General features: G+C 34.6%; 2 protein-coding genes across 6 annotated transcripts in view; one reads left to right on the forward strand and one right to left on the reverse strand.

The window, feature by feature from the left end:
- Positions 1 to 8,223: 8,223 nt before the first annotated feature.
- The window catches only part of LOC143257445 (uncharacterized), a 44,960-nt gene continuing 28,541 nt past the window's right edge, over positions 8,224 to 24,642 (reverse strand). The window contains exons 3-5 of one of the 3 annotated variants that reach the window (XM_076516138.1): positions 13,790 to 13,907; positions 12,990 to 13,156; positions 8,224 to 9,111 (exon numbers count right to left, since the gene is read on the reverse strand). In XM_076516138.1, the coding sequence (XP_076372253.1) occupies positions 9,065 to 9,111; positions 12,990 to 13,156; positions 13,790 to 13,907 (332 nt within the window). In that variant the 3' untranslated portion in view covers positions 8,224 to 9,064. Of the gene's footprint in view, positions 9,112 to 10,545; positions 10,683 to 11,175; positions 11,804 to 12,989; positions 13,157 to 13,789; positions 13,908 to 24,642 lie in introns of those variants that run through there. The other 2 variants (XM_076516137.1, XM_076516139.1) reach the window with 2 other exon arrangements.
- Positions 14,787 to 19,620, forward strand: LOC143257444 (uncharacterized). 3 transcript variants are annotated; one of them, XM_076516135.1, is made up of 4 exons: positions 14,807 to 15,212; positions 16,805 to 17,930; positions 18,733 to 18,871; positions 19,033 to 19,620. In XM_076516135.1, exons 2-4 carry the CDS (start codon positions 17,550 to 17,552, stop codon positions 19,125 to 19,127), a joined length of 615 nt encoding a protein of 204 aa, XP_076372250.1. In that variant the 5' UTR covers positions 14,807 to 15,212; positions 16,805 to 17,549; the 3' UTR covers positions 19,128 to 19,620. The 3 variants fall into 3 exon arrangements, 2 of the variants coding, with proteins under 2 accessions (XP_076372250.1, XP_076372251.1); XM_076516136.1 differs by lacking the exon at positions 14,807 to 15,212 and adding an exon at positions 18,467 to 18,597 and having other exon boundaries at positions 17,793 to 17,930; XR_013031855.1 differs by lacking the exons at positions 16,805 to 17,930; positions 19,033 to 19,620 and having other exon boundaries at positions 14,787 to 15,212; positions 18,733 to 18,866.

Genomic DNA, 24,642 nt, shown 5'->3' on the forward strand with positions numbered 1-24,642 from the left:
AAACCAAACTGTGACATAAATTGGGTGGTTAATGTGCACTCGTCTCGCAATCAGCCGGTCGCAAGTTCGGATCCTTGTTACCTAACATGCCCTTTTAGCCATGAGGGCGTTATAATGTGATAATCAAACACACTACTCGTTGATGAAAGAGTAGCCGAAGAGTTTGTGGTGTGGGTTAATAGACTATTAGCCTCCTCCCCGTAGTTTATCACTACTAAATTAGGGACAGTTAGAACAGATAGCCCTCCTGTAGGTTTACGCAATGGTTCCCCAGTGGGTCAGCGAACGGACTTAGTGTGCTATGTGGACAGAGAGCAGATAGCGTATTATATAACTTCATGTTAAAGCAGACAAATAATGTGTCATAGTCCAACCACTTGAAAAACAGTAATGCTTAGTATAAAACATTTCTCGATATTTTAATATCAACAGTAAAAAATGAAACATGTTAAAGAAACTTTGTTACACAACATTTTCAGTGTGACAGAACCATTTTATTCGCTGCCTGGATTCCGTTCTTAAAAGAAGAGATAAGAAGATAAAACAAGCAGTTCGAGTGGGTTGGTAATATAACATGTAGATCGTAACATCAACTCGTCATTACCAGCAAGATATTCTCTAGTCCCAGGAAAGTTGTTACCCAAAAAACTATGAAGCTGGCCTACATTAACTATTCCCACAGGTTCAAAGGTTGCGCGTGTTTCCAACAGGTGCGGCGCCACTTCCGTCGCTTCTTTCAGATGGTCCGCTGACTCGTTGGGAGCATGCAGGAAATGTCACTCTTAAAGAGACTATATAATCGTGATTGGTGCGTGTTCCATTTTATCACATCATCTCCTGAAGAACAACAAAAAAGAACCTTCCAGATTTTTCCTCCAGTTGGTCATTGTCCCACTGTTTATGAGACACTATTTTTAAAACTATGTATCCTGACATAGATCGTAAAGAATACGATATTTTGTTATGATTTTGGATTCAAATTTGGCTAACCCTGACACTAAGAATGAGAGTTTTAAGAATTTGAAAGCGTGAGTTTCAGATTTTTTGTTTGTTTGTTTGTTTTTTTAGCGAAAAGCTACAACAGGTGTCCGCTGTGGAGAATCGAACACCAGAAATTTTTAATAAACATTTTGCGACGTAAAATTTTCTATGCCGTGTTCATGATAATTAACTATTCAATACCGATCTTGGAAATTTGATGATCCTGCAGCACTGATGGAGTATCGTAAGGTATCATTCTGGAAAATCCCGTGTGGATTCATCGAAACATAAACAAATAGTAGACTAAAAATCCTATTTTTCAGTTCTTTATTTAACAAAAAAATTAAAATTTCTCTGCTTCATTCTGTGAGAGTTGTTGAGAGACATTTTTGTTCCGAGTCTCATTTAGTATCAAACTGCGGGGCCAGGTGGTTAAGTCGCTGAGCTCGTAATCCGAGGGTCGCAGGTTCGAATCCCCGTCGCACCAAAGTTGCTCGCCCTTTCAGCGGTTATTATGTGACGGTCAATCTCACTATTCGTTGGTAAAAGAGTAGTCCAAGAGTTGGCGGTGGGTGATGAAGACTACCTGCTTTCCTTCTAGTCTTACACTGCTAAATTAGGGACGGCTAGCGCAGATAGCTCTCGCGTAGCTTTGCACGAAATTCAAAACAAACCAATCAAACTATGGACTAAAATATTTTATCTTTGACCCACGAAAATTGGAAAGGAACCTAAATAAAAGAAAAGGGCATCTAGGCATATTGACCCAAAATATGTGCTACTTCGATTTTCAAAACGATTGGCTCAGAAATAAAGGAATGGCAGATAATTATCGGAAAGACTGAAACCAAAAATCGCTCAAATACAATATGGCTCCCGCATCCTTAATATAAACTATTTACATACATGTCATATTTACCTATATTTTAGAAAAGAGTGTGTGTTTTCTTATAGTAAAGCCACATCGGGCTATCTGCTGAGCCCACCTAGGGGAATCGAACCCCTAATTTTAGCGTTGTATATCCGTAGACATACCGCTGTAGTAGCGGGGGCTTTAGAAAATCGACCCTTTACCTTTGCAGTATCCTACTAGGATACCTGTGTTAATAAAATATTCGAACAATTACATGTATAGAGCCAAGGATAAAAACTACACAAATTTATAGTGAAACACCTGGCAGTTCTATAAATACACCCCTCCAGTGACACAGTCTATGAACTTGTTCTGCTAGAAACCAGGCTTCGATGCCTGTGATGGGCAGAGCAGGAATAGCTTTAGTGTAGCTTTGCCCTTAATAACAAAAAATATATTTGTAAGTGATTTTCAAAAACATGTATTAATCTAACTGATTTACAAATGTAATTAATGTTGTAAGATCTTGGGATATCGCAAAACTGAAAAAGGTAAAATAAATTATTGATAACTAACCTTTTAGATGAAAATTAAAATATTTTTGAAAACGTGAACGAAATACTCAATCAGTTATAAAAAATAAAATTTATCCATTTTATAAAAAACGAAATAATCTGATAATTTTAAGCTGTTCTACAATAAATCCATTGTGCTTAAAGGACAACATAAATAAATATATATATGTTAATCTATTAATAAATATAGATTCAGTTCAGGATAAAAACATCTGTAGCAAAAAATGTTAAATTAAAAGGAACAAGCATTTAATTCAGTCTCATATAAGAATATCTTGATAAAATATCGTTAACCAACAGTTATGTTTAAAAAATATTTCTGAGCTAAACATTTTCATAACGTAATGTTTTGGGACAACAAGGGACCTATTGGTCCATCTCGGCTATTCTATCATCTAAACTAAACCTATTAATAAATTAAAAATATATATTAAAGCTAGCCTTTATCATTCATATACTTCCCAAGTTTTCTCTTAAATTTACTGCTTCATTAACAAACGAAGGCAACTTGTTTCAAAGACCAACCATCCTGTTAGAAGAATGAAACTGTCTTAGCTGAAGATGACTCTTACCCTGCCTAGCCTGGCATGGCCAAGCACGTAAGGCGTGCGACTCGTAATCCGAGGGTCGCGCCCGCGTCGCGCTAAACATGCTCGCCCTCCCAGCCGTGGGGGTGTATAATGTGAGGGTCAATCCCACTATTCGTTGGTAAAAGAGTAGCCCAAGAGTTGGCGGTGGGTGGTGATGACTAGCTGCCTTCCCTCTAGTCTTACACTGCTAAATTAGGGACGGCTAGCACAGATAGCCCTCGAGTAGCTTTGTGCGAAATTCCAAAAAACAAACAAACTTACCCTGCCAGAATTCACAGTTGTATTCTCTAATCCTACTATTCTCCTTGTTAAATATGAGAAGATGATGCATCAACATTATACGTTCCATTTACAATCTTAAATTCCTCAATCAGATCTCATCTAACTCTTCTTTTTCAAAAGAAAATTTGAGATATTTCAATCTTTTTTCGTATAATAACCCCTCCATCCCAGGAATTATTCTATTAACCCTTTCCAAAACTTTGATGTCTTTCCTAAGGTTAGGATCCCAAGACTGAACACAGTAATCCAAATATGGCCTAATCGTAACCTATACAATGAAATTATGACCTTTTTAGACTTGTATTCAGTATTTCTGTGTATATGAGGTCTGTTAAAAAAATACGCGGACTGTTTGAATTGCGCGGCTCCAGTTGATTCCAGAGGAATCAGCTAGGTTCGCACAGATCAGCTGCTTACGACGCCATTTTTCGATTGCAGATATCTTTATTTATGTATTAGCTACGGCGTTTTAAGTGAAGTGCGATTTTTTCGTTTGGCGGATTTCAGAATGAATGACCTGAAGGAGCAACGACTTGCTGTGAAGTTTTGTGTTAAACTTGGAAAATCTGCGAATGAAACCTTTGCTATGCTTAACACGGCTTACGGTGATGTTGCTATGAAGCGTACGGCATGTTTCAAGTGGCATGAACGTTTTAAGGATGGTCGACAGTCCATTGAAGATGATGAGCGTCCTGGACGTCCTTCCACGTCAATGACGACCCACACGTCGACAAAATCAACACTCTGGTGCGGGCAAATCGACGTCTGACTGTCAGGGAGCTTGCTGAAGAGTGTGGGATATCAGTTGGATCTTGTTACGAGATTTTGACCGAAAAATTGAAGATGCACCGCGTTGCTGCGAAATTTGTGCCTCAGAACTCGTGAGTTTTTGGCCAAACACTCGATCACTGTTCTTCCTCACCCCCCTACTCACCTGACCTTGTTCCTTGCGATTTTTTCTTGTTCCCCAAACTCAAAAGACCCTTGAAAGGAAGAAGATTTGAGACGATTCCCGAGATTAAGGCAAATGCGACGAAGGAGCTGGAGGACATTACAAAAGAAGCGTACCAGGTCTGTTTCAACAAGTGGAAACACCGTTGGGATAAGTGTGTGCGTTGGGGAGGAGAGTACTTTGAAGGGGTCCCAGACCTGTAACTTCTAAATAAAGTACATTTTGTTTTATGACGTCAGTCCGCGTATTTTTTGAACAGCCCTCGTACAACCTAAAATCTTATTTACCCTACCACTAGCAACAGCACACTTCTTGGATAGCTTTAGAAACTGATAAAGTATTACACCAATATTCCTTTCTTTCATAACACTGTTAAGGTTATTCCTATCCAAATTATATTTATAAATCAAATTAAAATAACCAACATTCATTACCTTGCACTTATCATAATTAAAACCCATCTGCCATTTATTTTCCCAACTCATTAGTTATGATCTAAATCGTTTTGTAAATCAGCAGCATCCTCTTCACAGCTAACAACACCCAATACCTTAATATCATCTGCAAATTTAAGTAATTTCTTGACCATTCTTTTATCTATGCAAAAAAGCAAAGGTCCTAATTAGACTGAGCTCTTTTGTACTCCAATTGGTCACATTAAACCAGTTTGACTGCACTCCATTTGTGACAACCTTCTGCTTTCTTCCTTCCAACTACTCTTCTATCCAACTTGTATAGAAATAATTTCTTACAAGTTTTTGTGTGGTACCTGAGAAATAAATAAGTTTTATTTTAAAGCAAAACCTCAGTGGAGTGTTTCATGCTATGGACCAACAAGAAGATTGAAGTGTTTGAAATGAGACAGGCTTAACAGGATGGTTGACGTGTTTGAATTGCAATTGTTAATAGATTACTAAGGATTAAGAAAATGGTGGATGTATTTGAACTGAGACAAGATTAAGGATTAACAAGATGATTGAGGTGTTCGAATCAACTAATTAAACCAAAAACAGAACCCCAGAAATATAATCAATTTCTCTGGCACGACACTGAAAGCAATTTAAAAAAAGCCAGAAACATGTTTTGAAAATATTAAACGTCAAAGCATTAGTATTTTGTTTTTTATGCGAAGAATGTACGCTATTGAAGTATAGTTACATTGATTCTTGAATTGTCAAATTATTTAGCTAATCACCAACGAGATCATCTCATGTTTATATTAGCTTTAGTAGCATCTTGTAAATGTTTTGTTTTGATTTTTTTTTAAGTTGACTTACACTCTTCACCTTGTGTTAGTAAAGTGTGTAATTCTAATGCATTTATGTGGCACTCCAGTCTTGGTGTCCTTCCAACTATGCTAGGAACTCTTTGTATAGAAGAACACGAATGGAATTCCTTTAAAAACATTTCACATGACTTTTAGATCGCTGCCAGCTGTTAATAATAGACTGAGGATGTCACTAGAAACCTATTTATGCATTTCGGAACAAAGTTAAGTATATGTCCACACACTGACTGTTCTCTTATTACTCACACTCCCATGTGAAAAAATAATAATAAAGAATCTTATGTGATATATCGAATCATAGCTCAAGCCTCGTAGTTACAGAAATACTCCACGTTAGATCCAGTCTCCAAGATGGTACTCAAAAGTCCACGGTGTACTCGTGTTGTATGTACTTTGTTTTTAAGGCCATGACATTTACTTCAGCCACTAAGACCACTGGTGTTTAATTCAATTGAATTAGCAGTTTAGAATGAACTCTAACGCCACTTTTACCATTTTCCTCATCCAAGAACCTTGAATCAATATGTTACTATCGAGCAAAACATGCTCGAGCATCGTATGGAATCTTTGGTTTCTATGTAGAATTAAAGTTTTTATTGCGGCTGTTGGTGAAGAAGTTGGCTTTCCCATAGCAAGTAACGTTTAATGTGAACAAGGCTTTAAGAAAGGTCGGGATTAATATCAAGAGGATATTCTTATTGGTATATATAAATATATATACATACAATAAACGAAATTTGGTTGTTAATATGCGCATGCTCACAACATTTCAGGGAAACTATACTGATCAGCATGAATATCTTAGTGCAACGGCAAAAAAAAATTCATATCAACAAGACGTTTTTAAATGTGACATTACTCACTATAAATGTAACAACTTTTTTTTTTTTTTTTTTTCTTTTCTAGTCCTAGTTTGTCTAATATTACACTGTATCGTATAAGCCTAATACTTTAAGATGGAATGCGCGGCACTGCAGTGAGTAAAATGTTTTATATGTCGCTAAGAAAGCCTGACGTGAACGAAATATATGGCTCGTCTTGTAATTCTATCCATACCAAGGCGTCTAATTCGTCTCCGCGAATAATTCATTGGCTTTAAGTGCAAACCTTCCAGTACAGCCTGTTGTCTAAAATCTCACAATAGATGAACTGCAAGTAGAAAAAATATTCCGAAAATGAAAGTTAGCTCTGAAGAAAGAGACACTAATAAAATGAAACGATTAAAATAAATTTCCTGGCAGTTTAGTTTTGGTGTCGTACCAATAATACTAGAAAACCTTTTCATGAAAAACACAGGGATTAGGTAGTTCCTGAGGAAAACAAAAACGGGTGTTTTACAACGTTGTTGGCAGCCATTGGTAATAGTTGTGAATATTTTGTGTAATTTATTCATAACATGCTTTTCTCGATCGCGTCTCTTTGAACCTTTTTTTTTTACGTAATCGTGTTTCACATGAGGTATTTTCAAGTTACTATGAATCGAAACTAAGCTTTCACGTCAAACACGTGAGAATATATGCTGTAAACCATCTTTACTGAATGACATCATCTAGTATTCAGTGACGTAGCGGCCTACGTCAACCATGGACCGCCTCAAAATTAGTATTTGAAATTTTTAATATTGAAATTTAGGGGTTATAATCTGTATGAGTATCGAAAAATGTTTTAACTGTGAGGAGGGTTGCTTCAGAGCTCTTTCTCCTTAAGACTAACTTATCCCACTACTACTATTACCCTAGATCGGGTGAGAAGTAATTCTATAGACAATCATCGTTGATTAATATTATCTAATGTTCCTCTACAGCAGGTAACAGGCAATGCTTTAGACTTTATTTATTTATACCATCTATCTGGTACCACACTATTATAGGTAATGCTATAAACTTTATTGATACCATCTATCTCGTACCACACTATTATGGGCAATGTTATAGACTTTATTTATTTATACCACCTATCTAGTACCACAATATTATAGGCAATGCTATATACGTTTTTATTGATACCATCTATCTAGTACCACACTATCATAGGTAATGCTATAAACTTTATTCATACCATCTATTTCGTACCACACTATTGTAGGCAATGCTATAGACTTTATTTATTTATACCATCTATCTAGTACCACACTATTATAGGCAATGCTATATACTTTTTTATTGATGCCATCTATCTAGTACCACACTATTATAGGCAATGCTATAGACTTTTTTGTTGATACCATTTATCTAGTATTACACTATTATAGGTAATGATGTAGACCTTTTTATAAATACCATCTATCTAGTACCACACTATTATAGGCAATGCTATAGACTTTTTTTTTGATACCATCTATCTAGTACCACATTATTATAGGTAATGATGTAGACCTTTTTATAGATACCATCTATTTGGTACCATACTATTATAGGCAATGCTATAGACTTTTTTATTGATACCATCTATCTAGTATCACACTATTATAGGCAATGATGTGGACTTCTTCTTTTCTGTTGTTTTTTCAGAAATGTTATCTAATGCCTTTTCTATAGAGCAGGTAAGATGTAATGCTTGTTACGTAATACAATTTCAAATAGCCTAAGTTGAATGATAAATTTAGAAGTTAAATAAATGTCGATATGTATTCACACATACAGTTTCTTTTTTAATACAAATATAGTTTAATATACAAACAATAATACAATTTACAACGACGGTTATTACAAACAATGATTTTTGTGCACAATTTTTGCAAACTCACAAACAATATCAAGTCTTCTTTAGGGTCTGGAGCTTCCTTAATGTCTTATCTAGAGCTCACGATGAGCGAGTTAATTTCGAGCTGATATAGGTTCGATTCACTTAACAGGGAGCTAGCTAACTCTTCACTTATCACACGTCGAGATTTTCATCGCTGAAGTTATATAGTGTCTTCGTAAAAATACTAATGCCCGATGTGAATCCGCTGAAGTTAAGTGGTTTGTAATGTTCGAAATTTATAAACTTTCCTAGTCAAAAATACGAAGTTCCCAATGAATAAGTGACAATCACGATTATAACATACTATAACGAACCAACAATATATGCTATGTCTTGGCTCTTTGCGTTGGTCACATTTATAGACGTGAGGAAAGTTTCTAGAAATTTCAGCCTGCAAGTCAATATTGACGATACACTAATATTTACGTACACAATTATATTGTTGATTCTTACATTCGAGGATTTTCTACAACTTTAGAGAATAGGCGAGGATTACGCAATACAGATTTAACAGTATAACTTATTTACATTTATAAATATAAATTTAATTTACTCAAACATCGATATTAGAGACTATATAGGATAATAAATCTGTCACATTCTGTAGATCTTTATTTTCGTCTAGTACTATTCTATTACAGGCAATGCTACAGTCCTCCATTATTTTTCTTTAGGAATATCATTTAATGCTTTGCCTATAGAGCAGGTTGAAGCAGTCAGTGCTGTAGACGGTCTTTGTAGGTGAGTATTACGTTTCGTTAATAAAGAACTCCGTCAATCAGTATTGTTCACCGGTTTTCATGGCCTAAACACACATAATCCCAGCTGCCTTTCGTTAGTTGTATCTAACATTTGACAAAAAATGAATGAATGAAAGATCACTGTAGATGTGAAAGCTTACATCCAAAGCTCTGATTCTACAGTACGCTTACATGTTGAAAGAATAATTTGTGTCATTGAGTGGCATAAGTCAGCATCATACAATGTGTACAAAAAGAAAAGAAAAAACGTGGGAAAGTTAAATTTCCCATAGATGCCGCTAATATCAGAAGAGGCGTTCTTCGAGCCCACCATCTTGAGAGTTTGGCCTATTAAAGTAAAAGATTAACAACGTCCTTATAAAGGTAGGGTCGAAACTTGAGATGTCGCCAGAAAAGCAGTTTGACGTTAAATTTCTGACGTATCTCTGCCTGGAAACGTAAGCATAATTTTCTTTTTCAAAAAGTTAAGAATGAAAAAATATAAAATAAAATTTAGACTCTTTTGATATCAGCATAACTCAATATTCCATTACCGAGTACAAAATACAATTTAAAAACGTAAATATATATATATATTTATATACTTATAGATTTAAAAAAAAACACTATTGTGATTTTGTGAGAAAAAAAAGTAATTTTATTCTCACTGTTAAACCTAAAAATCTAAAACACCTGCGCTTCATAAACGCCATTTTCACTTTTTATTGGTGCAGTTTTAAAATTTATCCTTCGGTAATGCCAATAATATTTAACTGATATTACCAATTTTGTATTTCCAATTCTTCATTATACCTCAATATAAGATCAGACAAAGTTGTTTTGTTTTTCGTGTATATATAAATAAATTAGTATATTCTCGAGTAAATTTAATATACCGATTATTTCAGACGTTTAATACAAACAGTATAATGGATCTCGTCCAATCAGAATTTCACGTGTCAAAACGTCACACACAAAAATCGTATGTAATCAAGATGTCACAGTGGCAAATATTATAAGTTGTTGCTGTTGTTTTGAAATGAGTACAAAGCTACACAATGGGCTATCTGTGCTCTGCCCACCACGAGTATCGAAATCCGGTGCTTAGCATTGTATATCCGCAAACGTACCGCTGAGCCACTGGGGGACGTATTATAAGTGGGTTGTATATTGTATATACTTTCTTGTTATGTATTACGTGTTTATTATATTTCACAGAGTTCACTAAACTAACATGAAGAAGGTTTTATTTATAAATAAAATTAAAATATTTAATGTAAAGATACTTTTTAGAGCATATGTCAACATTAATAATTAAATTTTGAAGTCTGTGTCTTAGAAAACACGTTCACGATATTTAGTTGTAGAAACGTAACTGTGTCCGTAAGTTTGTAACTAATTTTGTTAAACTTTTCTTCTTTCCACGTGCAATGGAATTTAATCTGAGTTCTTGCTTATTGGCGAGTACACTTTAAGTATGACATTAAAACTGTTATAACATATTACAATTTTATTCAATATAATAACTGTCAACTATACATTATTTCACGTCTCTTGAACATTTTCCCAGAATAAGTCTTCTCCCGGATTCCTGCAGGTGAATCCACCAGTGATGTCATCAATAGAAATGTAGCACTTATATTCTCGAGTGGGTTCAACAAGAAGCGTGAAAATCACTGAAGTGAGTAAGAAAAACTAAAGTCGTTTGTTTTTAAATAGCGTTAATGGCATTACAAGTTTTTCTTTATTTTGTAAGTCTGTTGTTGACAGGTATGCAATATGATCTTTGTATTACAAAAAAATGTTGGTTACGCAGGAAGAATATGCACTGGAACTGCGTAGAAGTGATACACATTGGAACTACGCAGGAATAATATGCAGTAAACTAACGTGCAGTACGAGAGATCGAAGAGTTCTCTCTCAACTAGTTCTCTTCCCCTAGTCGTGGATTGTTATTAGTGGTGGTTTTTTTTAGAAATACTGGGAATGTCTCACTAAATGGTCTTTGGGTGGAGGCAAAGTTAGCAGTTCTCGAAAAGAAAAGTTGGGATAGATGTGAACATGAATGTAATTCATTCAAATTCAGATCAAATAGTTCTGGGTCTGGCAAAAGGTTGCCTGGGCTGGGATTTTTATAGTAGAAGTAGACTGAGGAAGACAAATCTCAGGTCATTTTACTACTGATTGATACTTATGATGCAAAAAATTTGGGTTCGATACCCGTGATGGAAGAGCACAGATGATCCATTATGTAGCTTTGTGCTTCACAGTAATCAAGTTAAATCATTCATACGTAAAACTTTGCTGCACACACATGTATATTTTCCGACAACAATTTATACACTAGCCATATGCAATAAAATACAATCATAAAATACTTATGTTTTCATTGTAAAAATTTACTGGAGATAGAATGTGCATTTTCCGAAATGTTCAATAAATAACTTCTTATTCATCACTTCCAAAATTGTATCATTCATGATTAAATCACGTTTTTTTCGCCTCGTGAATCTGTTAGTTCAGTGTGGTTACCTCATTATTGATGGCCCAGCATTGCCAGGTGGTAAAGGCACTCGACTTTTAATCCGAGGGTCGCGGGTTCGAATCCCCGTCACACCAAACATGCTCGCCCTTTCAGCCATGGGGGCATTATTATGTGACGGTCAATCTCACTATTCATTAGTAAAAGAGTAGCCCAAGAATTGGCGGTGGGTAGTGATGACTAGCTGCCTTCCTTCTAGGCTTACACTGCAAAATTAAGAACGGCTAGCGCAGATATCCCTCGTGTAGCTTTGCGCTGAAATTCAAAAACAAAACAACTGTCCTTGATATATATACTAAATAAAGAATCTTTGAACATCCTTCAACACTGACTTGTAGCTTTACTGACAAAAAAACTGTCTTGGCGTTTTTCGTGATATAAAAGATTGTTTAGTGCAGGTATTATTAATTTATATATTTTGTGAGTGAATATTTTATGACTGTTTAGTTTTGCTCATAACAAGAGAGTTGGAAGCAAATAATTTAAAGTAAATGTTATGACAAGTTTAGTTACGTAACTTGGGTAAGAGTCGTACAATGTCTTTATGACTCATTGATGTATAGATTATAAAACGTTGCATGAAATTTATTGATGTGGAGAGTATATATCAAGCAGACGATTTAGTAATAAACATATAAATAGAATGAGGTGGGAGTGAAACAGCAGACAGACAATGAAAGTGCATACAAGAAATAAAGTAGAGAAACGATCGGACAGTGAAGGAAGAACTATTAATATAGGGCCAACGGTTGTTATATATTAGAGTAAGACTAACGACATTAAAAGAGATAATAAGAATAATTTATTTTGTCAAAGAGAGTTCTAAAGTAATTGAATTTTTCTGCATGGACTTTAGTAAAAGGTAAACGAATATTTGGAACTAGACCTAAATACAAAAAGAAGCAAACGATTTTAGAAGAATAAGATACAACCGTTGTAACTCGACGAAACGTAAGTGAATTATGCTCAGATAGTTTGGCGAGTGTAACAGAGAAAAAAATAGTTCGGCTTGTCAGTTGCGAGTCCAAAGCAATTTAATAGGCTTAAGTGGACTTTGAAAAGATGAAGAGAACTATTTAGTGTTTATGATATGTCTATGGTCATCAATAATGTAAATAATTTGTTGTACATAGTTTAATTAGTTCTGAGTATATATTATTTTGAAAACAAGTGAATTCAGTGGTGTTTGTTTTTTTTTTCTTTCGAAGTTACCGCCAACATGTCACACACTGTAGAAGAATTCTTAGCCAAACAACAACACAATATATACACATATACTTTACTACTACTCAAAACGTAAGTTTCTGACAATGTACACATGAAATAAAGAACCACTGTGAAAACCTTCAACAGCGACCTGTAAATGGATTTACAAGAACTACAACTGTCATTTGTGTACACACCAAATAAAGAACCATTCTGAGCTTCCTTCAACACTTACCTGTAGCTGGACTGATAAGAACTACAGCTGTCATTGGTGTACGCACCAAATACAGAACCATTGCGAACATCCTTGAAGCTGACGTGTACCAGGACTGATAGGAACAGCAACTGTCATTGGTGTGCGCATCAAATAAAGAACCATTATGAACATCCTTCAACACTGACCTGTAGTTGTGATAATGAAAATCGATTTTACTTAGAACTGTAGTTCTCATCTAGTCGTGGTAAACGTTTATTAAAACGTAAACAAAATATGTTTCACATTTAATTCAGTGATTTTTCAAAGCTCATAGTGACAAGGAAAACAATATTTTTAAACATGTAAAGCAACGAGAGAAATACTAAATTAAAACAACTTGTGGTGTAAGTTAATATGAGGTGATAAAGCATCATTTAAGGGCTAACTCTACTTTCCAAAACTACTGTCTTGAATGATGGGCTAATGTTGATCGTTACATCCTCTTGATTTCTTCTCAAATATTTATGCGTTTATAGATAACACTAAAATATTCAGCAGATAATTTATTTTTTCCATCTTGTTTATTGTACTAATTTATGGTTTAAAGGAAGACTGAAAAATATGTTAAGATAACTCGCCTAAAGTGATTATTTTGGGGGTGGTGATGGTGTTCTCAAATACAATAAGAATTTAATATAGTTATTTGTATTATAACAAATTACTTATAGGTTATGCTTAATAACACACGCTACCTATCACCCTAAACTATTTTAAATTATTAGTAGTGAATAAAGGATTACAAATCAAAACCAAAATCATACTTCTTACATTACACCTACTTTATTTGTTTTCTTCGTTTTTCCAAGCAGTTCTGATGAGCTTGGAAGTTAACAAGACTTCTGCAGTGGAAGTAATGAATCAATAAATAGATTAGGGCTCTATGTCCTCTCTCCTGAGCTGAAACTCGAGTTTTGGCGGAAGAAAATAAAGTCACAAATAAACAGTTGCGTATATTGGTGTATGCTTTTTTTTTTAATACTATAAAGCTAAGGGTATAGTGCTGTAGATGCAACCCAGAACAACATTCAACCACTTGTATTCTTGAAATGGAAATAAAGTTTTGAATATGAGTTCTTTCATCTATGAGTAACATCATACGTATGCTAGAAAGTTTAGCAAAGCTTTGACAATATAAAATTTAGCACTACATCAAATGAATATATTATAGTAATAATTCTGCAAATTATCATTTCCGTTATTCTATTCTTTAAAATATAATAATAAATATCTACAGATACGTTTTGATGTACGAAATAATACTGCAAAAAGTTTCTCTTTGTCTCTGTAATTTTATCAGCATTGTTTCAATAAATTATTTTTCGCCTAATTTTTCGTAACACAATAAACAAACGAAATAATCGAACAGATTTAATAAGTTAAAAGACTGACCAGAACTGTGTAAAAATTGAGGAAGAAATATGTTAAAATGAAGCAGATTAAATATTTTGAGTAGTTTTGTTTTGTTTTTCGGTTATTTTTATTTCTGTCAAAATGTGATTATCGTGACCTCTATCTGTCATGGATGCGAAATAACGTCTGATAATCTCTTGGGTGTAGTTCATGGTACAGAAGAGTTGACCCCGCTAGTACAGCGGTAAGTCTGCGGATTTACAACGCTAAAATCAGGAGTTCTATTCCTCTCGACGGGCTAAGCAGATAGCCTGATGCGGCTTTGCTATAAGAAAACACACAAAACACCCAGAAGAGTTGTGAGCCAGCCAAGCAATCCTCTAAAGGCATGTCTAAGTTTAAAGTGTAAGAACATGCATAACATTCCATTATTGTGACCTTGAATCAAACAAGAAATATATATATAATTAATGCTTTATTTCTGGAGATGTAACTTCGTATCTTTTATTTTTATAGGCCATGCAGTGGCAGGTGCAAAGATGGTAAGGGTTGGAAAGTGTTGATAACCGGACGTGCGTAAAACCTGACGCGCCATGAAGAGAGAGAGATGTTTACTCGGAAAATTTTGTAAAAAAAAGAGGCGGTTAGGTTATTTCGAGACACAATGAGTAGTAATTAACTTGGAGATCCAGAAATATCACAAACAGACAACCATTTCTGGTTCGGCATGGTGTGATCGATTTTGCAGAATGAAAATGTTTCAGTTTCTCTGGTTTTTCGTGAAGTTTTAGTACTTGGTTGTAAGAAGGTGATATCAAGACCTCTTGAATTGGATTTGTAACATATCTGCAGGTACGTGTTTTGTGGGGGAAGATTCTAGGAGTACACCATTATGTATGGGTATAAACGAAATATTATGTTATTACATAAAAATTATCCGATAACTTTTTTACTTGTATAAAGCTGAAAATGTGAGTCAAGCGGAAGTTTGAGTTACATGATAATTTAAGCTGTCTTACGACAATTAGGTACCAAACTAAGACGTTTGGGGGGCAGTAGGTCAAACACTTCACGAGTTGCGTATCTGAAGCCAACAAGGCCTACACCCTAAAAATAAATTATGTTAATTTCCAGTTGAAAAAACAAAACATAGTTTAAAGTTTGGGGCAATTCTAAGAAATAAAATTGTTTTAAGTGTTTCATAATTGTATTTAAGAGTACAAAATTATCGCATTTCGCATAGCACTGGATTATAAACCAAGGCTTTTTTGCCAACAGTTAGGCCTATCCCTATTGCATTATCCCCTGGCCTAAATAATAAAATTTTGCTATAAAAGTATCCAACATATTTACAGATATTTCATCAGTTGGAAGGTAGAATCTAACTTTCGTAATATAGTAGAATTATGAATAATAATAATTAGTATTATACATCTTCAACCAAGTGACTTATGAATGTTCTCCTGTATTTATTTGTTTAATCTAAATGTTTATGTTAAGTGTGAGGTTACCATAACAACTGTGTAAGCAAATACAATTAACGCATTTTGATAAAAGCTAAGAAAAAAAACAAACGATCTTTACACTCCAGTTAGATATAAAAGAATATGTTTTTATTTAAACCAGTGTGTTTGTTTTCTTATAGCAAAACCGCATCGGGCTATCTGCTGAGCCCATCGAAGGGAATCGAACCCCTGATTTTAGCGCTGTAAATCCGAAGACATACCGCTGTACTAGCGGGGGGTTGTTTAAACCAACGTTTCGCCTTTGTGGCTTCTTAAGGTTTAATATACATAATTGATATTTGTTATAAGTTAACATTGTTTTATTATAAAAATGTATCCTTTTATCTTTATCTGGAGTGACCCCCCAATGGCACAGCAGTATATCTGTGGACTCACACCGCTAGAAACCAGGTTTCAATACTCGTGGTGGGCAGAGCACAAAGCTACACAATAGGCTAACAACAATTTTTTGTTGCTGTCTTTTAAAATTTGTTGTGCATACTAGAAGGATTTACACATTTTGATAAAAGACAAAAATTAACATAGCTAAGATGATCCAATTTTTAGATCTTAACATGTTCTCAACAATCACTTTTGTAAATACTAAATATCACCAAGTAAAAAGAATATTTTTATTTACAAATACCTCTTTCATGAATGATTTTTTCGAGCAAGAGGCTACGTTTATGAACAGCTATAATTAATGTTCACCCTTGAATTACTTTAACTAAATTATTCTATTTGCATTGAATTTTCTCTACTTTGACGGATGTAAAATCACGTGATAAATGACGTAGCCATAGTGACATTATATTGTTTGCTTCAGCCTGCTCGATAGCAAGGTTCAGAATCACTTTAAACACAGCAAAACAACATTTAAATGAAATACTGAAAAAAACTTTCAACCTTATTAACCCTTTTTTTTTACTTAACTTTCAGCCCCTTTTCGGACCAGGTTTATCTCTATAGGTAGAGTGCTGGATTGTATAGATACGGTGTTCAGTGTTCGTGTCCCATTACTGGAATAAATTATCGCTCTTTTAGGATCGTTGATGTTGTTAAATAGCTGTTTTTCTTCTAGTCCATCAGTTCAAATTTATGGATGACGCAGATAGTCATTATGTTAAGCCATGTACGAAATTCTAAAACAGTCTACCCTTAGTTAAATTTTGACAGTTTTGACCTGAGTTTTGTATCTTGGCGGACCACAATAGAATCTGTGTACTACATTGCCGCTTTTACCCCCATAATAATACGACCTTTCCTCGAAACATTTGAAGATTGAGAACTGCTGGTGCTGGTGAATACCTTTCCTTGTATGGTTTCCACCCTAAAGACTGAATACCTTTTCTTGTACGGGTTCCACCCCAAATACTTCATTTCAGTATAGAGACCGGTAATTCCTGTGTGGTTGCCATATTTTAAACACTTTAGTTTTTGAGTAAAAAATGAAACAAAATATGCGGGTCCTCGAACTCAAGTTCCTATCGGTCGTTCGGCTGTTTCCGTGACGTTTTACAACTATGACGTAATAGTTGCCAACACGTTTCGTTGCGCGCCGACCATTTTGTTCTTTTCAGTGCTGGTGTTTTATGTAAATCTATCGGTGCTCTTTTCGGATTACATACTTTGTGAAACTATTTTTTGTCTTGATATTGCTACTTTATGTTTGTTTTATGATAACATGGTTTACTGCGTTGCTTATGGTTGTAAAAACGGTTCGACATCGGGCAAAAGCTTCTTTACGTTTCCATGCAAAGAGAAGGAACCGGCAAGGTGGCGACAGTGGGTGCGGATGGTCAATAGGAAGAACTGGACACCTTCACACCATGCAAAGCTTTGTCAAGATCACTTTGAACGCTCATGTTTTGTGTCGGATCCCACTGTTTTGGATTCCGTGGGTTTCAAGCCAGGCAGGTTGATACTGAAAAAACCATCGGCAGTAGACAGGATCGTCCCCACCATCTTTCCTCGTGTAGAGCTGAGGACTGATCTCAGTCTGCTGCGTACAGGTTCCACCCCTCTGAAGCCATCCCTTGCCATCACGAAAAGAACAAACTTAAAGGTATGTGTGCAGTATAAAGCGATAAACAATAACTAGTATAATATAATAATTTAAAAAGTACAAGATTTTGAAGAATGTAACTAGACATACACATTTCACATTCATGAGCGTGTTTTGCATTTGTGGCACCTGAAAGTCAGTGAAACCTTGATTTCCTAGTCTAGACAGTGGACAAATCTATCCCAAATAGAGTATATTCCAAGTTTAAAAGCTGGTAGATCGTTCTGTAGATGTTTTTGTATCATTTTTAAATATGGAAAAGTTTGAAGAATTCCATTTTTCAAATTTAACATTTCAAGATAAATTGAAATAAGAGTATGTCTTGAACATGTTATAGTAATCAAGTACATGTTATGTATTTTAAAAAATAAACACTGTAGACTTGTAAAAAATCAAATATAAACTCCATAACATATTTCCATAACTCATCATAATAAAATTAATCTTAACACAGTACTTTGACATTGTCATATTAAATATAAATCTCATAAACCTCATAAAGCATGTTGTTTTAATATATAATCTTATATCTTCAGCTTTTAGAGGAAAGTGCTGCAAATAACACATGCCTACTTCTGTAGAGGAAGTTGTGATTCAGCCCACCCCTGATGACGCCTGCCAAGACTCTAAAGCTGACTCATTTCAGAGTGTATCTGTTCAGACTCTTGTTAGTAGATCATGATTGTTAGATTAAACATTCATAAGTTGCAATAATTGATGTATAATTTTATTTACATTAATTTGAATCTAACCGTGAAAGAATGTTATTATTTAAATACCTAAATAAAACCTATTGTTTTAGCCTGTCTCAAGTATTCCAAGAGGGACACAGACTGGCTGGTATTCTGTTTACAGAGGTGTACAGGTATTCCCATCTGGCTTGAAGACTGTAGCTACCCAGACAGAAAATCTTCCGATAATAGATTTTGCTTATGGTGCTGGTAAGTTAGTTTGAATATGAATATGACATTTTCATTCATGATTTAACAATAGTCAATAGTCAGATTAGTCTCGTTAATATTATTTGATTATTTATTATAAACTATTGCTGGTAAACAATACATTGTTCATATACATGTAATTCTTTCACTGATTTTTGCAGAATCATCACCTGCTGCTAAAAAGTCCTCTGTATCACAAGTGACAGATGCTGATGATGTTTATATGAATGATGATGAAGGTGCTGATCCTGACTAGAACTTGCCAGATCTGTGTCAAAAGTAACTGTTCTAGGTTCGTTCAGAGTAGGTTCGAATTGATATGGCGCTACTCGACACTGTTCAGAACACAAAGTCAAAACAGACTCCGGCTCTGTTTCTCCGTATGCACTGGCCATGTTTATTTACATTCAACGCGCTGGCGTTGGCGCTTTGTTTGGCAACTATTACGTCACAGTACTTTTCCTAGCGGCAAACGTAAAAACTGAAACGTTCGGATTGTCGCTCGGAAAGGGCTCTTTCTGCACAAAGTTCTATGCTTCATTTATTAGCACATATTTTTTTTATAAAAAATGTGAACCTGCAAAATTAATCAGTATGAGTAGTTCCTTTGACTGCAAAGTTTTCTTTTTTCTGTAAAATCCACCTTTTAAGCCTTATTAAGTCACCGAATCTCTCATTGATCTACAGTGACCAAATATATTTCATCAAAATCGGAGACATTATATTTGAAAGATGGTTAAAGGTTAAAATATGGCTTACATTGAAAGGTTTTTCAGCATCATAGCGTTAAGTCTACAAACTTACCATACTAAAAATAGGGTTTCAATACTCATGGTGAAAAGAAAGAATCAATTTTGTAGTTTTATGCTTAATCACAACAACATTATTTCATTAGACTCCAGCGACATCAAGCGGTACTGGGATTCACTTAAATGTGTGAAGAAAAAAACATTTTCGTCAAGTATACAAAATAGATCAATTTGTGATTAATGTTTAAGTTTTAATAAGTTCCAGTTGTCAAATTATGTGAGGCACGTAAAATTGGAGTAGTTTGAGTATTTTATAGACAGACACTCACACACACAGAAGAATAAGCGTTTCACACTGAATGTTACGCAATGTGTGACAGTTTACTTCCAGGAATTGACCCGGCATCACCAGGTGGTCAAAGCACTCGATTCATAATTCAAGAGTGGCGGGTTCGAATCCCCGTCACACCAAACATGCTCGCCCTTTCAGCCGTGAGGGCGTTTTAATGGTACTGTCAATTCCAGAGTTGACGGTGGGTGAATAGTTGCCTTCCCTCTAGTCTTAAACTGCTAAATGAAGGATGGCAAATGCAGATAGTCCTCGTGTAGCTTTGCGTGAAATTTAAAAAACAAACAAACTTTCCGTTATTTTGGTAACGAAGAAATTTTTAATAATCGAAACAGTGTTGAAAAAATTAACTACGTGAACAATGAACAGTACTAAGTTTCATGAAATGCAAAACTAAACAAATATATTCTCTGGATGGAAATTATGTAAATTTATGGTTAATGAAATATTATCTGAAAACACGAAGAGTTGTTTCCCTTATATCTCATCGTAAAAAAACGCCCATAAAATTGCGAAAACAAAATGTGAAACCGCAACTTTGCAAGTATCTCTGCATAGACCCAGTAAACCTTCATGCCAAATTTCATGAAGATCTATCAACAGGGGAACGAAGTAGTGCAAAAAATGCCATAAAAAACACAAAACATGCAATATAAAAAACTCAAAAATTTGTATGTACACCGTAATTAATCTCCATACCAGTTTTAGTGAACATCCATCCACACCTTGCGAAGTAGGTACATGGACATACGACAAATAGGACTCTTATATTTATATTAATACTGATTTTTGCCAGTCATCAACAGGAGGGTGAGTCCATTCTGTAATAGAAAGAACTCTGGAGTTAATGGTTCAAATCCGTGCGATGGGGGGGGATTACACTACTTTAAGTTGTGGGTGTGTAAAAAGAGCGAAAGTCAATGAGCGAAGGTAGAAGTTGTTGCTGCCTACTGATTGGTAGTTCAAAATCAGGGACAACTGTGGATAATCTCAGTATTTGTACAAACATGAAATGTGTTTTATTATTTAAAATTTTGTTGGGAATTTTGTACTTAGTCTGATACACAACAGAATTTTTTGACGATTATTGAATAATGAATTTTACAAGTAGCAATACTTTTTTTTATTATACACTTCGATTCACGAGAAACGCGAATTCTGACATAAACTTGTTTTGAGAGATACAGGAAAAATATTACTTTAAAACTTTTGTCTTATTCGAAAACTCTGTTCCTTTTCTTAAAAGCTTTTTTTTTTCATGGGGTTGGTATAGTATCTCCCTTGTGCTTCGTCTAGCGAGAATCGTTTCAAGGCCAAAGACGTTTTTTATCTTCAGCGGCTATATTCTGAAAGGGGGCGCTAAAGAGGTGTTATGAGGAACAAATCATTTAAGAGGGTTCATTCGATAATTTATATTATATAGAATAACCATTGAATTTAACTTACGAAATGCTTGTAGTATTTTCCTTCACGTATTAATTAAATCGATATTATTACTGAACAAAAAATATGCAATTTAACAAAAATAACACAATTTTCATGTAAATTGTTAAAAAGGATGTGGACAAAGCCACGAATTACCAAAAATGTGGACCAGATAAATAGAAACAACAAAATTGGTGGATTTTACACTAATCTTCCTTGTTTGATGTTAACAGTTAAATGCCCGGCATAGCCAAGTGGTTAAGGAACTGGACTCGTAATCCGAGGGTCACGGGTTCGAATCCCCGTCACACCAAATATGCTCGCCCTTTCAGCCGTGGGGACGTTATAATGTGACTGTCAATCCCATTATTCGTTGGTAAAAGAGTAGCCCAAGAGTTGGCGGTGGGTGGTGATGACTAGCTACCTTCTCTCTAGTCTTACACTGCTAAATAAGGGACCACTAGTGCAGATAGCCCTCGTGTAGCTTTGCGCGAAATTCAAAACAAACCGAACAGCTGGATATTTTCAACAGAGCTACACAGTTATAAGAAATTAATAATATAAACTTGGAGTAAATAACTAAATCTTGACCATAGTGTTTTACACAGAAATGTAGAAAAATAATAATATCCTCCAGTTTACAATGTCCCACACAAAAACTGTTCAATATGAAGAGTCGAATAGCGTTCGCTTCATAATGAACCTTTCACTGCGAATACATTACTTAGATCACAGTGCTTCACACAGAAACTCTTGAAGTGAATATATTATTCTTTTAGGTGCAACTTCGGAAATAATATAAAAAGGTTCATCCTTTTTCCACATCCTGTTTAACAATTTACATGAAAATCGTGTTATTTTTGTTAAATTGCATATTTTTTGTTCAGTAATAATATCGATTTAATTAATACGTGAAGGAAAATACTACAAGCATTTCGTAAGTTAAATTCAATGGTTATTCTGTATAATATAAATTATCGAATGAACCCTCTTAAATGATTTGTTCCTCATAACAGTGCTTCACACAGAAACTCTTGAAGTGAATATATTATTTTTATATTATTTCCGAAGTTGCATCTTATAAGAATAATATATTCACTTCAAGAGTTTCTGTGTAAAGCACTGTGGTCTAAGTAATGTATTCGCAGTGAAAGGTTCATTATGAAGCGAATGCTATTCGACTGTTCATGTTGAATAGTTTTTGTGTGGGACATTGTAAACTGGAGGATTAGACCAACGTTTCATTTTATTTCATTTTTTTTACTGTTGTTGTTAACATTAAGTTTCTAGTTGTCTCGTTTTATGTTTTTAGGAGACAAAGAACCCCAGTGGAAGAGCAAAAAGTCTCCGGACTTATAACGCTAAAATCAGGGTTTCGATTCCCCTCGAGGAACACAGCAGATAGCCCGATATGGTATTGCTGTAACAATACATACCCGCAAGAAATAAAAATGATTAATATATCTTTTACACACAGCATGAGGCTCATCAAATCGCAAAGTCCCACGAGGTCATTTTGCCACACTTTTGTTAAAAGTTTTTCAACGCATTAAAAATATTTAGATAAAATTTTCTAATTCGTGGTATGGTTATCTGCATATTATTCTTAATATTACATAATTTTTATTATTTCCAATTGTATTAAGTTTCATGATTGTGATCTAAGAAATCAACACTCTCTTACAAAAACGTATGCTAAATAACAGATCTGTACACTTCTACATGTTTGATAAGTTATCGCACAAGGCAGTCTCTATACTTATTAGTTCTGTACATATAATCAGAACTAACCAAAATTTATATTTATCATTTTTCTACTAATTATTGGATGTGACCTGTATTAATATACTTTGTTTAATCCAAAAATAAGACATTATCAAATTTGAAACACCTTTGTCTATCCAACAGTAAAATATAATAAAACTTGAAACACTTTGTTCTATCCAACAGTAAGATATAATCAAACTTGAAACACCTTGTTTTATCCAACAGTAAGATAAAATCAACCTTGAAACACCTTTTTCTATCCAACAATAAGGTATTATCAAACTTGAAACACCCTGTTCTATCCAACAGTAAGATATAATCAATCTTGAAACACCCTGTCATATCGAACAATAAAGTATTATCAAACTTTAAACACATTGTTCTATCTAACAATAAGATACAATCAATCTTGAAACACCAAGAATTAGATATATTGGATCTTGAAACACCTTACTGTATCCAGTTTTCAACTATAACCAGTCTGTACGTTCCTTCTTTTCGTCAAATATCAATACAATTTCTGTATAACGTGTATTATCTGACTATCATATAGAGTAAATCTTTATTAGTTTTATGGTGAGGATATAGTCAGTCTCTGTGTGTTTACTTCGTCTATCAATCAGTCTTTACACGTCATGTTGTATATATTTATTATTGGAACTGTATTTTTGCGCTTTTCACAATAACTGTGCATGTTTTAATACAAGAACCAAACAGTGATAGAAGTGTTCGTTGTCATTATGTTCTGATGCCGAGCCACATTTGACGAGCGTTTTTGCGCATGAACAGGATATTTGAAAGATACAAGTACGAACTTTTTTCTTAGTGTAATGCTTTCTACAAAATATTTCAAATCTCAACGTTCATTTCGCATCTTACGTTTAATTTTTTTTATGTTTTCATTTTGACATGCGTGTACGCAGAAGTGGGAACGAAATTATGTATGTAGAAATGTAACATTCAAACTATCTATAAACAGATACACCCAGTACAAGAAAAACGTTTGTCCCACATGCTCAAAATTATTGCTAAAGTAGATGATGGAAGCAGATGTAATGTGAAATAATGACAAACGCCTCCGTTCATCCTAGTATATCTTCTTAGATGCTTAATGATTCTAATACATATATAAACATGCCATTACAATCATAACAAGTGCATTTTAGAACGTAGAGAAGCAGCGCTGTAATGAAAGAACCAACTGGACTGGACTGAAATCAACCTTTTATTTCAACCATTTTTTTATGTTTCCGATAAAGTGGTCAGAAAGTGTTGAAAGGTTCCAACAGAGGTGATGCTAAGCGCTAGCACACAAGGCTCGTGTCCCCATTCTATTCAACAGTTAGTCGTTTTCAGAACTGTGATATAATAAAACGAGAAAATACCTAAGTAGTTGCAATGATATATTGATTCGCAGTTCCAAGTCTTAAGGTCACCAGTGTGACATCGTATTTCACCTCACGCAATAAAATATGCGCAAG

The sequence above is a fragment of the Tachypleus tridentatus genome, chromosome 7, assembly GCF_004210375.1.
Source record: "Tachypleus tridentatus isolate NWPU-2018 chromosome 7, ASM421037v1, whole genome shotgun sequence".
Lineage (NCBI taxonomy): Eukaryota > Metazoa > Arthropoda > Merostomata > Xiphosura > Limulidae > Tachypleus > Tachypleus tridentatus.

Excerpts from the sequence above, each read along its gene's own strand:
- LOC143257444 (XM_076516135.1), top strand. The coding sequence starts at position 17,550 with ATGGTTTACTGCGTTGCTTATGGTTGTAAAAACGGTTCGACATCGGGC. Across the intron at positions 17,931-18,732 it reads CGAAAAGAACAAACTTAAAG|CCTGTCTCAAGTATTCCAAG; the intron begins GTATGTGTGCAG and ends CTATTGTTTTAG. Across the intron at positions 18,872-19,032 it reads AGATTTTGCTTATGGTGCTG|AATCATCACCTGCTGCTAAA; the intron begins GTAAGTTAGTTT and ends TGATTTTTGCAG.